At 36.7% G+C, this 15,361-nt stretch overlaps 1 protein-coding gene across 3 annotated transcripts in view; it reads left to right on the plus strand.

Moving 5' to 3' along the window:
* Nucleotides 1–15,361, plus strand: part of GBE1 (1,4-alpha-glucan branching enzyme 1) — a 131,109-nt gene that overhangs the window by 29,188 nt on the left and 86,560 nt on the right. For all 3 annotated transcript variants that reach the window (XM_058185134.1, XM_058185135.1, XM_058185136.1), the window contains exons 2-3: nucleotides 9,057–9,226; nucleotides 12,666–12,781. In XM_058185134.1, coding sequence (XP_058041117.1) covers nucleotides 9,057–9,226; nucleotides 12,666–12,781 — 286 coding nt within the window. The remainder of the gene's footprint in view (nucleotides 1–9,056; nucleotides 9,227–12,665; nucleotides 12,782–15,361) is intronic.

The following is a 15,361-nucleotide window of genomic DNA, read 5'->3' on the forward strand; positions in this document are numbered from 1 at the left end:
AACCCATAGGCACTTGGTTTTGCTTACTTTTTCCTGAAGCCTGTTACACTTAGCCCAACTTTGACACATTGAGACAGAACTTCTATAGCATCACTCAGACAGCCTGAATAGAGATATAAAACTAAGTATAATCAGTACACTGATGCCTAACTCAAAATTAATGGCTGACCTTACTCAGCAGCTTTATGTAGATGTTAAATAGGAAGGGGAGAACACTGTGCTTTGCAGCACTCAACCAAGGAAGGACCACCAGCTGGATAGTGTAAGATATCTCCACATACCCTGAGACTTCTCCCATTCATGGTCTTTGGTTAAGTACCCTCCCCTACCCCCACTGATACCCATACAGGGAATCCCTAACTTATCACTACAATTGATCGTGAAATTTCAGTCATCAGCCATTGTGGTTGTTAAGCAAGTCTCCTACATGACTGCTTTACTCAACTACAATCTCAGCTCTCCAAGTTGCTTCTGTTAAGTGGAGCATGGAAATGCCTGAGATTGAAGACTACCCTGGGAGATTCGGTGCAGGCCATATGCAAATTGGCTCAATAGTGCTGTGTGGTGCAAAGCTGCAACCATCCTAGGCCAGTCCTGCAGATCTGGCCTTTCCTGGCACCTGCTTATGCATGACATCAGAAACCTCTGGAAGCCCTGCACAAATGGGCTTCATTCTTTGGAAGCCTTGTGCAGTTTTGGAAGCCTTCAGAATCACTGCATGTTTTCAGAAGCTTCTGGAAGCCCTTGGCAAACAGGCTTTAAGGGGCTTCTGAAGAATGGAATCTATTGTATTTTTCGGAGTATAAGACGCTCCAGACTATAAAATGTACCTACGTTTTTTGGGAGGAAAAAAAAAAAAAAATTGCCTCTGCCTCCCAGCAATTTGCGTCCTTGCAACAAACAGCAAACAGCAGAGGCCGAAAATGGGGCGCACGGAGGTGGTAATAGGTAATGGCAATCACTGCATGTTTTCAGAAGCTTCTGGAAGCCCTTGGCAAACAGGCTTTAAGGGGCTTCTGAAGAATGGAATCTATTGTATTTTTCGGAGTATAAGACGCTCCAGACTATAAAATGCACCTACGTTTTTTGGGAGGAAAAGAAAAAAATATTGCCTCTGCCTCCCAGCAATTTGCGTCCTTGCAACAAACAGCAAACAGCAGAGGCCGAAAATGGGGCGCACGGAGGTGGTAATAGGTAATGGCAATCCCTGCAGCCTGAAACGGCTGATGATCGGGAGGCCGATTCAATCGACAATCAACTGCTTGTGCTAATCAGGCTGTGCTGAAGCCAAAACTGAAATGGGTTGTTTGGTGTTTGCAGCAAGGAGACAAATTGCTGAGAAGCAGAGGCCAATGGGTGGGGGGCGGTGGGTGGTTGGGGCTACATTAGGTGTATAAGACGTACCCAAATTTTCACCCTCTTTTGGTGGGGGGAGTGTGTCTTCTACTCTGAAAAATACAGTACTTCCATAGGGTTTCTAAAGGTTTCCAAACTCATATGAACAGGCTGCAGAAAATAAGGCCTGTGTTGTGTCTTGTCCGCTCTCACCGCAGCCGGGGTCTGCTTATCTGCTCCCGAACACGGAGGAATGTATGCCTCCCGGCCCCAGTCCTGGCTCCATGCCCAGACAAGCTGCAGAGGAGGGGGCACTTCCCGGTCCCAGCCCTGGCTCCATGCCCAAGCAGGCTGCAGAGGAGGGAGCATCCCCCGGCCCCAGCCCTGGCTCCATGCCCAGGCAAACGGAGCAGCTAGACCCCTCCCCCTCCTCCACAGCATGTGAGCCTGAGGAAAGTTTACTTCCAACAGCTGATTGGAGTGACCCTCGCATCAGAAGATTGGATAGGCGGAGGCAACAGAAGGAAGGGAGGGGCAGGCCTTAATGAGTGCTGAGTCATGGAGCCACACCCCATGGCCTATATAAAGGATCTGCTTTCTGGCAGTCTCTGAGCCAGGCAAAGTCGAACTGATCTTGCTGAAGTCACTTACTGGTCTCCTGCCTGCTCTGAGGACTTTGCTAGGACTTTGGGCAGAACTGCAGAGGCAAGCCTGATTCGGATTTCCCTGACCCGGCCGTCAGCGGAGGAGTGGGACACGACAGCCTGGTGCAATTGGAGCTGCCTCTGATAGGCCACCTGGGCTTCTCAACAGAGAAAAATGGCATGCATAGATCCTTGGGAGTACTGGTTACGGATCAATCACATAATTCTCCAAGGCTTATGCATATTGGAGAACATGGTGAAGTGAAATTTATATAAATACACATTAATATTTCTACTTTTTCTACCAAGAGCTTGGTTTACTTCTACAGTAATAGCCAAATCCAGCCTAGTTTTCTTACTAGGCTAGGCATCTGTATATATAAATATTTTGATATCTCAGTTTGATATATCTCATGAATTATAAGACAACGGATATGATATTAAGATAGTATTTAGTTTGAAATTCTGTTTCAGGTTGTTATCTACTATGAAATCACATCTCTATACCAATAATACTTGAATAGCTTTCATGTGTCAAGATAAGCCAATTTTCTATACTATACCTTCTCTTATGATCTTCATTTCCTTTCTATATCTTGGTATAAAACATACATAGCAGGGTCTGCATGAACTTTTTCAGGAAAATTATACTTGATATTGCTTGGAGCACTGTCTCTGACTAGGTAATCTAATATTTACAGTTTTTGCAAGAAAGCAATGCTGAGTTCACGCTAATACATTTGTAGTTACATTTTCATTCAGATACAGATATGCATATGATGGAACCGATTCTCAAATTCATAAGGAAATTGATTTCATTGCTATTGATAATATTTTTTATAGATTTTTGTTTTGTTTGGACAGTGCTTGCCCCGCTTGGTGTCATATGTGATAGTAGATTTTTCTTTGCTATTTATAACTAAATAGTTCATTGGTTTTATTTATATGACCAAAATTGACTCTGGACAACTTAACAATGAACTAAAAATATTAAAAAGTTAAGATAGAAAAAAACAGAATAAGTCAATCATTTCATGTTCCATTCAAAATCTTTGATATCCTATGAGATCAACATCTCTGCCAATACCAAAAGCATTCAAAAAATAGCAATAACAATAGCATTTAGACTTATATACTGCTTTACAGTGCATTATAGCCCTCTCTAAGTGGTTTACAGAGTCAGCATATTGCTCCCAACAATTTGGGTCCTCATTTTACCCACCTCGGAAGGATGGAAGGCTGAGTCAACCTTGAGCCTGGTGAGATTTGAACTGTCAAATTGCAGGCAGTCAGCAGAAGTAGCCCGCAGCACTGCACTCTAACCACTGCTCCACCATGACTCATCCATTTTCTCCAGGGCCATTTGAGGCTGCAGCTTGACTAACTTTCTCATCAACCTTTCTTCAACAGTGAAGGTTGGTGATAGGTCAGAAATTATTCAGAACCATTTGACACAGCAATGGTTTAAGGGGGAGAAGATGGACCATTACTCTTTAAATTCTGGTGGGGCCACTCCTATGTTCAAGGATGAATTTATCCTTGTTTTGTCCCAATCATCCATTGATTCTGGGAGACTTTAGCCAACTTTAATACATAGGAGACTACATTTACAGCATTCAGGATTTTGTCTACTTCTTTAATACTAACAGTTCAAATTTTCTCCAAGTAATAGGGCTATACTGTGGATTTTACTGGGAGAAAATGCTGCAGAGCACAGTAATTAGTTTCTAATGATGAAGAATTATGGCAATGATTGTCCTATACACATTTTTTAAAAAATCTTTTATGAAGAAGATTAGATAGCTTTATAGTTAATTGACCAGTTTTTCTGTTGTGTTTTGACCTTTCTCCTTCCAAACATGTATAACTTGTCTTTTCCTGTCTTTTTGGTTTGACTTATATTTTATACATTCTCAAATTAAACCAAAAGAAGCTTCAGAATTCCATCACTTGTCACACATTTGTTGACAAAGCAAATTTATATTTAGAGCTCTTCTCTTGGAGGAGGAATGTGTTCTGCCTTACATATTACAAAAAACTGATGATGGAACTTAAAGAAATCCTTATACAGTTTTAATATTTAGTAGTAAAGTTCATATTTTTATATGCAAAGGACATTGATAAGTAAATTTAGCAAGTCACCTTCTGATCATACACTGCAATCCGTATTGCAGCTCTTATGGGTATTTACTCCCTTCCACCCTTGCCTCCCTTTCCTGAATTGAGAAGTTTCTAAGCCTAAATGTACAAACGCTTCTTTAGCCCTCCTGGAGGTCTAACAGGTGGTGACATTATCTTTTCCTCCCCATGTTGGCCTCTGGTCTCTAAGGTCTAATTCTGAAATGTAAACAAAAAAAGTCACTTTTTGTCTCTTTTCTTCCTCTTCATAGAAAAGGATTATTATTATTATTATTATTTATTAAATTTTTATACCGCCCTTCTCCCGAAGGATCACATTAGGCCAGAAATTTACAAAGCAGGAATGAAGAAATGGCTATCTCTACTTGTACTGGACTGTATTGAGAATAGAATAGACTAACAGAGTTGGAAGGGACCTTGGAGATTTTCTAGTCCAACCCCCTGCCAGGCAGGATACCCTACACCACTTCAGACAAATGGTTATCCAACATCTTCTTTAAAATTTACAACTTCTGGAGGCAAGTTGTTCCACTTATTAATTGTTCTAACTGTCAGGAAATTTCTCCTTAGTTCTAAGTTGCTTCTCTCCTTGATTAGTTTCCACCCATTGCTTCTTGTTCTACCCTCAGGTGCTTTGGAGAACAGCCCGACTCCCTCTTCTTTGTGGCAACCCCTGAGATATTGGAACACTGCTATCATGTCTCCCCTAGTCCTTCTTTTCATTAAACTAGACATACCCAGTTCCTGCAACAGTTCTTCATATGTTTTAGCCTGCAGTCCCCTAATCATCAAATTTTGCATAACCACTGAGCGCTCTGATGCTGACCACTCAGAGCACAGACTTTATTTGTTTCTACCTGGCTTTTTTTTTATTATTTGCATTTATATCCCGCCCTTCTCCGAAGACTCAGGGTGGCTTACACTATGTCAAGCAATAGTCTCCATCCATTTGTATATTATATACAAAGTCAACTTATTGCCCCTAACAATCTGGGTCCTCATTTTACCTACCTTATAAAGGATGGAAGGCTGAGTCAACCTTGGGCCTGGTGGGACTTGAACCTGCAGTAATTGCAAGCAGCTGCTGTTAATAACAGACTGTCTTAGCAGTCTGAGCCACTCAAGGACCCATAGCCACTTAAGGCTTCAATAATGGTTCAGGAAACTGTATTTCATATATGGAAATAACATTTAGAAATGTTTTTCTTGGCACCATCAAAGTCAACCTAGAGCAGTGGTGGTTAACCTTTTCAGCACCGAGTGCCGAAACTGGAGCACATGCACGCCAGAGCGCTGGAACGCAGAAGAGAGCAGCTGTCTGGTGTGCATTTGTACAACAGAACCCGGAAGAGCTGGCAATGGCACATGAGCCCACAGAGAGGGCTCTGTGTACCATAGGTTCACCATCACAGATCTAGAGGAAATAACCTTTTAAAATGATTGCCTTCAGGGTTGGAAAAACCAGAAAAACCTATATTTTCTTCACCGAGTCAGACTACCAGTTCAACAATGGCATCAACAGATCTATTATTGACAAAATTGATATGTATGGATACTTAGCTCTGCTATTAATAAATCTGAGGCTATTCTCTTTGGATTCTGCAGTGGAGGCAGAACAATGTTTCCAAGGATCTTCAACAGTAGAGAAAAAACAAATATTATTTTATTTATTTTTATTTTATTAAATTTTTATATCGCCCTTCTCCCGAAGGACTCAGGGCGGTGTACAGCCAAGATAAAACACGAAATATATACAAATTAAAACATTTAAAATCTAGCAAATTACAAAAAGGCTGATAATTAAAATTTAATTTTAAAATTTTAGAAATATTAATAAAACCCCAAATTAAAATTTAACACTATTATGCCAGTCCCGCTTGAATAAATAGGTGTGTTTTTAGCTCACAACGGAAGGTCCGAAGATCAGGCACTTGACGTAAGCCAGGGGGAAGTTCGTTCCAGAACGTCGGTGCCCCCACAGAGAAGGCCCTACTCCTGGGGGCCGCCAGCCGACACTGTTTATATAATTGCTTTCTATTTACAAACAGTTCTCTTAGACAAGCAACTGCCTGTCTGCATTCCATTCCAATGGCTTTCCATTAGAGAAAATAGCCAACTATTATTGCTTTTATCTATCTATCAAGTCAGATACCAATATCTGCATGTTCACCACTCCTATTTTTCCTGTTTTGCCAGTGTGAGCGTGGGATTGATTAACACAGGGGAGCAGAACATTCTCTGATCCCAAAATCTAATGTTGTGATCCATACCAGAAGCTAAAGGAATATACGCTTTTAAATATGATTGTTTTCCCTCACCATGCTACATAGATCATAGTGACTTATGTTATTTAGGGGCCACTGATACCAAAACTACCAAGGCCAATTTATAGTATTAACACACCAACGGGAGATAACCTAGTGAATCATACATCTCATTCATCCCAAAATACAAGATTTAGATAGTCATTAAGATCTCCAAAAGAGACTGCAGGATAGGCACTGAAGAATCACAGAACTTTCTTTTCAAAAGAGAGGATTATCAATTAAAAATTGAAGATGACTTTTCAAAACAATTCTTTCATTAAAAAAAGGCATCAATTAACACTAAAAGGGAGAATCTAAACTCTGGCAAGAAAATGCAAAATAAATAAATAAATAAATCTAGTATATTTTTCTGAATTTTTTTATGGTAGATAAAGGCAAAAATAAGTATTGGGTCTGGAGACATCAGTTAGCATCAGTTGTGAACCTGGTTACCAGTACAGACCTCAATGTACCATACCTGGTGATACCTTTATTATTATTATTTTTTAAAAGAGAGCCGCCTTGTTCCTTATTTCATGATGAAAATAAATACAAACATAAACATAAAACATTTTCCATGTCAATGTTTCAGCATTTGGGTTGTTCGTTGTTTGTTCATTTTTAACAATATTATTATTATTTTCTTATTTCAAAAAAAAAATCAAGGCAGATTACATAGAAGAAAGATAAAATAATAAATTAAAAAATGTAAAATCTCAGTAGCAATTTTAGACCAAGTCCACCATCCATTCAAAAGTCTGTCAGAATAGAATGTTTTGGGTAATGTGAGTGAGCAGATAGTTTGAATTGTTGCCATTTCTTTTCCTAAGTACTTCTGTACTTGTTTGATGCATGATTTTTGCACATTCCTAAATTCAGTATCATTGCCCCTGGTGGAAAATGTTCTCACAGCATCTTTTTGGATCTTATGGCATTATTCTTGGTTAATATGTCTCTTGCTTGCCCTATACCAGCACCAACTCTGTAATGAGATTTCTCACAGCAAAATGATCAGAATCAGTACACACCAGTAGACAGCAAGCCATGAATTGGTTATGGAATGGCATTTTTCTTACTAGTTCCATCTGTCATCAGAGATGACTTTAAAATGAGAAGGACAGTGTGTTCAGTGTAACTACCAATCTGAGGCCATTGGAACTGGCAAGGCCATTGAAATTGGCATTTGGGGAGAAGGTTTATTTTTTACATTTTAGTCATTACTGAGATGCAATATAATACAAATTTACAGTGATAATAATAATACAGACTAACTTACACAATTGAGCAAGAAAGAAAACAAAAAATAGTGAATAAAGTAACATTTCACCCTACACCTGGAAATAGATTTAATGGAGTGAAAGATTTCACACTATATAGCTCCAATAACTAGAGATCTATCAGGGACAAAGTATGGCAGCTGTCCTGGATTAAAACTCCAGAATTACTTTCAAATAGATTGGTGAGTTATTTGGAAATGATGTGTGCCTTACTCAGTGCTGGGGAAACACCATATCTCTTGGCTCTAAGTATCATCAAAACTGTCAATTAGAATTAAGATGTAGAAATAATTATGGCTATGTCTCTAGGGAGCTTCCTTTCATAGAAACAGATAGGATTGTTGTTTTTTTGTAAAATGTCCAAAAGCACATAGCAAATACTAAAAATATTATACCGGTAGTTGGAGTACCATTAATTTTTCTCCCTTTCTGCATGGAGCAGAGAATTTTTACCACAACAAGATAGTTTAGGAACTGGGGTGTTTACTGGCAATTTTTCCTTCCTTTTGTTTAGTATTATAGCACTGTTTGATTTGTGATATTGCTAACTTGTTCTGAAGTCAGCTGGAATGAACATGACTACATGGACAATTTCAAAACATTTTGAAGGGTTGGGAACTAGAAATGGTTCTCTATAAAATGTGCATTATCATTTCTGGGAGTGAGACAGAATTAAATAAGCCATAAGCTTCATATGTAAAAATAGTTTACAAGTGATGAGATAAATATATGTCTTCTAAACAAAACCATTGATAGGAGGTACTTCTTGTTAAATGTGATGTGTACACTCATAGCATGCTCTGTCAACATTTCATGAGAATGTTAAACTATATTGAAAGTAAATAACTTGCAAGTAAAATGTTAACATAATCAGATGGAATAGTCAGTAAATGAAACCCTAGCATCTTCTTAAGAAGATGTCTAAACTTGTAGCATTGCTTTAAATAAGTCTAAATTGTTTCCTGGCAATGACATTTTCACCACAGTTGTAATGTCTTAGTTGTCACTATGACAGATGTTTTCTTTGAGCAAATGACCCTTTTAAGTTACTGTAGATAATGTGAACCATAGCATGGTTGCTCTGCTATAGGTTTTGTTTTCTGTAGAAAAACTTCCTTAAAGCTTGGGATACTATTGTTTTCAGCAATTTCATTTTTTTTAAAAAAAGTTTTAAATCTTGGGCTTAGTAAGATACAATAGAACAGATGATTTAAACAATTGTCTGCATAGATTTAAATATGTTAATATTTAAAGCAGTTAACGAATGATTGTGATGTGACAAAACATGAATTTAATTGGATATTGGGTCTGTGCTTGTGTGTAGCAACTCCATAAACCTCATTCTTTTATTGAAGGTATGGTATATTTCATCGCATATTAAAGAAGATTGAAGAAAATGAAGAAGGTCTCAACAAATTCACAAAGAGTTACCAAACATTTGGAATCAATAGATTCATAGATGGAGGATTATACTGTAAAGAATGGGCTCCTGGTGCAGAAGCAGTGTTTCTTACTGGTGATTTTAGTAAGTATTTTCCAGCGCATATGAGCTTCTTCTATTGCTATGGTGTCTCTAAAATCATTCTTAATGTCATGGGTTTGCTTTCCATTTTGTTAATAAGTCTAAATAAAACTTTAACTTAAAATATACAGTATGTGATGTGTATTTGTACTCAGCATAAGACAAGATTATTGAACTGTAGTTACTTAAATAAGTTTGGTACAAATGAGTTCTTGATCTTTGCATCTGGAGACCTATTTTCTTATCCAAAAACCATGAAATGTACTGGTGCCCTTATGATAGTTACCATGTTACAGTCTGAGTCGGTAGTGACATGGACTGTATATGGTTGTGTATAAAAGTTGCAGGCCTTTCTGAAAAAATCTGAACGTTTCAATGAATTCCAGAGTGATCAAAAGCTGACTCAGCCACTAAAAACCAAACAATAACATCTGTTTGCAGAGTTGAATGCATAGATGTTATTTACAGATCAAGAAAAAAGAAAATAGTATGTCAGGCGGAAAAATTAAACTCCTTTTCAGTCAATACTTTTAATATTCCCTTTGGGACAAATAACACTTTTCAAACATTTTCTGTAGCATTTATCTTTTTTTTTCATGTAAGTACTTCATGGATGGCTTGGAATGGCCTTTACAATTCCCTGACTTGAATCACTGAAAATCTGTAGGGATATCTCAAATATTCTGTGCATGTTAGGATGCCAATGAATATCTCTGAACGGAAAGAGTTCTGCAAGGAAGAACAGGAAAAAATGGAAGCCAGAATATAAATTCTCTCAACTGGGTGTTATTTCTATTTAATTCTGTTTCACTATAGAGGTTATGTCACCTGTTCATTAGGGATTCATTGAGACATACTGTTTGGCCAAGGTATCTAAACTTCTGTATGCAACTATATGTAATTATAAAAGTGCTTAAACTATGTATATACATAGCCATTTTTGCTTTTTTTAAAGAATCATATATTTCACAGCATACAAACTATCTATATGACTAGGAGTTTAAATTTGGAAAGTATGAAGTAACAGCAAAACTAATAGTATATATACATAATACAGATTTAAATATATATTAGCAAGAATAGTTTTCATCATGCAATGTATCATACAGCATTGTAAATATAACCACAATATGGCCTCTAAGGGGACTTAAATGTATACAATATCTATAATACGGAAAATTAGCAATTGTACCAAAGGCTTAGGGTCCCAATAGTTTTTCCCCTTTTTATTTATTGGTGAGTTGCTAAATTTGTTTTTTCATATTGATTTCCTTTTATTAACATTTATACATCATATACACACAGCTACACACTCACAAGAAAGAGACTTCAGTACTAAATAACTAGCTGAAAATTGAAACATTTTATTGTGCAACAAATAATTGACGTAATCTGCTATAGTTTCTTTATTTTTAATGATATACTCTATGCTGTGTGGTATAAGTGACATAAATCAGATGCTATATGTGGCAGAATATGGAGAAGTCAAAGCATAAAGTTACTTGGCTTTTTCATATTGTACCACATATAGTATAGAAACATAGTTTAATATAGAGCTAGTTTGGTATAATGGTTAAGGCATCAGGCTAGAAACTGGGAAACAGTCTAGTCTCACATTAGGCACCTTGAACCAGTCAGTCTCTCTCAACCCTAGGAAACTGGCAGACCACTTCTGAAATTTTGTCAAAGCTGTAGAGACTACAGTAGTATTGGCAGTTGCCAGGAGTCCTAAATGGTTTGAAAGCATCAAAAAAACAACACATTGTAATTAATCTGATATTTCTTTGTCTTTCCTATATTTCTAATACTTTAAGTTATCTAAACAATAGAATATCAATATTCTGAACTAATACTTGTACAATATGATTATACTGAAGCAATATAATGTATTTGGATTTCCAACAATACAAAAATATAGATAGCTACAGACACATCCATCCATCTCATGATTTGATGAGATTGTAGGCTTCTTAACCAAGAAGTTGGGAAAGCATGCCAAAAAGGGCTCTAGCTTTTGAACTACAGTGGGTTTTTTTAAAATAGATCTAAACGATCTATTTATTAAGGTTGGCCAACATGAGGGCTGATCAGCAATTCTGTGGACTGAACTTTGCAAGAACACACTTCATCTTTTCTCCCATTGTAACAGCCATTTGCTGGCTGCTAACTTGCTGGAGAGATTGAAGGGATGAAGCAAGTCACCTGGTGCATCTGCCGAGTGAGAGCTATTTATGTATATTCTGGAATAACTTCATTTTTTCCTAAAGCACAATTACATTGATCTTTGATATACTGATTTTTAAATCCATATTCTTTGTTGCATCATATAATATACCTTATACTGGTATTTGCTGCAAATTATGTTTGTTCTCATTTAACATCAGGACACATATTGAAACAAAAGTCCATGTATATTTATGATCTCAATGCTTCTAACACTTTTTTTTTTGCTTTCCACCCCAGAGATACTCATAGCATTAAGAGAGTCTTCACAGTATTGCAACTGGACAATTACACTGTTAAAAGTTTAGTAAATCATGAATATGAGGCAATTAGTAATATAAAGCTCTAATAAACAGGTGGTATTGCCATTGTAGCTATTTAAAAAGCTATGGGTAAACTATTTTTACACAGATGCTTTCTTATTAACTAAATAAAGAATTTAGCAGCATCACTTTAATTTCTTGAAAATTATTGTGATTGTAGGAATAGTGGAATAACATAATATTCTTAAGATGTCACAGTTCCTAGAGTGGTTCCTATGATTCCTGGAGTCTAGGATTTAAACATAGGAACCTCCTTTTGACACTAATTAAGCTGTCTTTTGTCAAACAGCTAGAACATTAATCAAGCAACTTGGTTTTTTTATTTATGCATTTATGTTTTTGACATACCAAAAGTGTTTATTCAACTGAACTCTTTGTCTCAAATCAAAAGCTGAGTTGGGATGGCAAGTGTAACTATTTTATGTAGACTCTTTGCACCTATTTTTTCTTCCCTAATTGCCAGGCTACATGATGGATGAATTACACATTCAGCAAAACTAGGGTCCAAAAGTTATCTAAAAACTGAAAGATTTTTAATTGAAGCACAAGGTCTTCAGAGAATCTCGAAGAGGCAGAATAGAAAATGTGGAAAGGGTATGAAGATTTAATGTCAAAAATTCTTTATTTCCCAAATAACTATTTAGGGAATTGTGGATTGTATTATTTCATTTTTCATAATTTAACTTTTAGCTTAAAATTAAATTTAACTCTTGTTCTGCTTTGAAACTGCACTGCAAATATTAAAATAATTCCTCAAATATGCAGAAAAGTCCCAAAGTAATTGGAGTTGTATAGGGAAAAAAAACATTGTCAATTTGTCTGTTCCTGTTTTTACATATGACCTGTGTAATTTAATGAATATTAACTATTTAATTCATTTTTAATTATTATTATAGATAATTGGAATTCATTTTCCCATCCATATAAGAAAATGGATTTTGGGAAATGGGAATTGTTCATCCCACCTGGAGCAGATGGGTTTCGCCCTGTATCACATGGATCCAAACTGAAGGTGCGTGTTTCAAAAAGACACTTCATTGTTTTATCAATATTTAATTTATTGTCAAACTTTATAATTGAAGTTTTGTAGTGTTCAGTTATGTACCACTTAATATTTCAAAGTGAAAATAAAACCTGCAAACAATTTTCTTCACCTCTATGGATCGCTGTTAAAGTAATATAAAACAAAATTACCATAAATTATCAATGTTACTATATAATGAACAAAAAAGATTATTATAAATATAAATGATAAATTTATAGCAATCCTGAATGTAAAGGATTCCTTACCAGGATCCACTCCCAGTGACTCAAGTGTTGATGTCATTGCCCTTTTGTGATGCTTGGAGAAGTGGTGAAATCTGAACCGGTTTACTACCGGTTCGCTGGCTGCGCATGCAGCTGTGGCACACAATCATTTTTTTTTTACTTTTAAAAGCATTTTTTTACAACCTATTCAGCCGAATAGGTTGTAAAAATATGCTTTTAAAAGTAAAAAAAAAAGGCTCTGACGATTGTGTGGCTCAGCTTTGATCATCAGAGCCTCTTTTTTTTATCTTTTAAAAGCATTTTTTATAACCTATGTGGTGAAATAGGTTGTAAAAAAGCGCTTTAAAAAATAAAAAACCCCAGCTCTGACGATCATGTAGCTCAGCTGGGCATGGGCGGAGGGGGAGCAGGGATTTTTGCTACTGGTTCTCCAAACCACCCACTGTTTCTCCAAACCACCCACTGCCATCGCTACCAGATTTGAACCGGGAGGATTTCACCCCTGGCATGGAGGCTGTGTGGGCCTGGATGGGAAACATCAGGCTTCATCTAAACCCTAGCCTAGCAGGACCAAATAGCTTTGGGTAAATAGAGCTTCCATATCTGGGAATTTGACATCTTGAGTTTGGTTGGAATTATATTACCCTACCCAGACTTGGTTCAGAACTCAGTGGTTCTCACAGATTCTCAACTCCTGCTTGAAGAGCTGGTGGCAGTCACAGCTAGGAGAGCATTGCGCAGTTCAGATTGTATGCCAGTTGCAGCCTTTCCTGGATCAGGAGTCCCTATGCTCAGACATTCAAGCCTCACCATCTCACACTTGGACTCCTGCAATGCACTCTGCATGGATCTACCCATGATACATTCAGATGCTTCAACTGGTGCAGAGCATGGGCAGTCTTTGGGGCCCCTATAGTAGCCCATGTTACAGAGCTATTACACAAGCTGCACTACCATATTCCAACTCCCAAATTGCTCTCCTTGAATTTTATTTTAGGCTTGGATCCTAGGGCTATGTAACATATGGTAAATGCTAACTACCTTTCTAGTCAGAACTGACGAGCAAAGCAAAACAAAATTATTGCTGGCAAACACTGGATGAAATCTGAGATTGTGGAGATACAGTAAAATCTCATGTATTTTCACGATTTTGTGAGAACTTGTTCTTTTTAGTATTTTTCTTTTTTAAATGCATAGAGGTTTGTAGATATTGTTCAGGAAATTTAGAAATAGTGCAATGGTCTGAAATGCTGCAACGCTGCCCTCTTGCACGTAGAAATAATTTTTGCAAGAAGGAGGCACTGGTAAAAATTAAGCCCAACAACTCAGTCTGAAGTGAGCTTACAATGACTTTATGGCTCACTGGCCACAATAATATATAATTTTCCAGTGTTTTTATTTTTCTTTTAGCATCTTTTTAAAAAGGTATAACTTTTTCTATAAATGCATACTAATTAAGCTAAACTTTGCTGTTGCCATCAGTGTAATTACAATCCTAATAAGAAACAAGGCAGAAAAAATTAACTTAGAAAAAAATAGTGTGTCAGTAGGATGGATGGATGGATGGATGGATGGATGGATGGATGGATGGATGGATGGATGGATAGATAGATAGATAGATAGATAGATAGATAGATAGATAGATAGATAGATAGATAGATAGATAGATAGATAGATAGATAGATGATACTGTTATAGTCCAGTTAATTCTTAGATGTTGCTAAACACCAGGGAAAAATTATAGGAACGTTCTGGGGAAATGCAAATAATACTAAATGAGGTATAATCCTTTACCATTTTTCAAATTAATACATTGAATATAATTCAAAGATTAATTAAAGGGAATAAGATATATTTTATAAGAATTCAGAAAAGGAAGCTAAATTGGCAACTTACAAATGCCTTTGAAGAGTTGTTTAGTCTTTAGGGAAAAAAGCAATAGTCAGGCTGTTTTCATGGACAAAGAGTACTGATGATTGGGATTTGGTGAAGGGCTAAAAAAATGGAGTAAGAATGGTTTGAAATGGGCTATGTGGAATATGAAATAGAAGGCTGGAATCCTGAGCAGGTGTGGTTTGTGCTACTATTTTGTTTGCTTTATATGAGTGGAGATTGTGTAATTCCTTTATGGTAATTTTAAAAATCCAAAAGATCATAAAATTTTAAAAATTGGATAAACAAAAATTGTGTGTTTGTGTATATGTATGCGCATACACACACATATGTACAGTCATGTGAAAAAGAAAGTACACCATCTGTGAGTTCTATGGTTGCTCCTTAGCAGTTCTTGAAAATAGGCAAATACAACTTCAGATGAACAACA

Source organism: Ahaetulla prasina, chromosome 5 (assembly GCF_028640845.1).
Source record: "Ahaetulla prasina isolate Xishuangbanna chromosome 5, ASM2864084v1, whole genome shotgun sequence".
Taxonomy (NCBI): domain Eukaryota; kingdom Metazoa; phylum Chordata; class Lepidosauria; order Squamata; family Colubridae; genus Ahaetulla; species Ahaetulla prasina.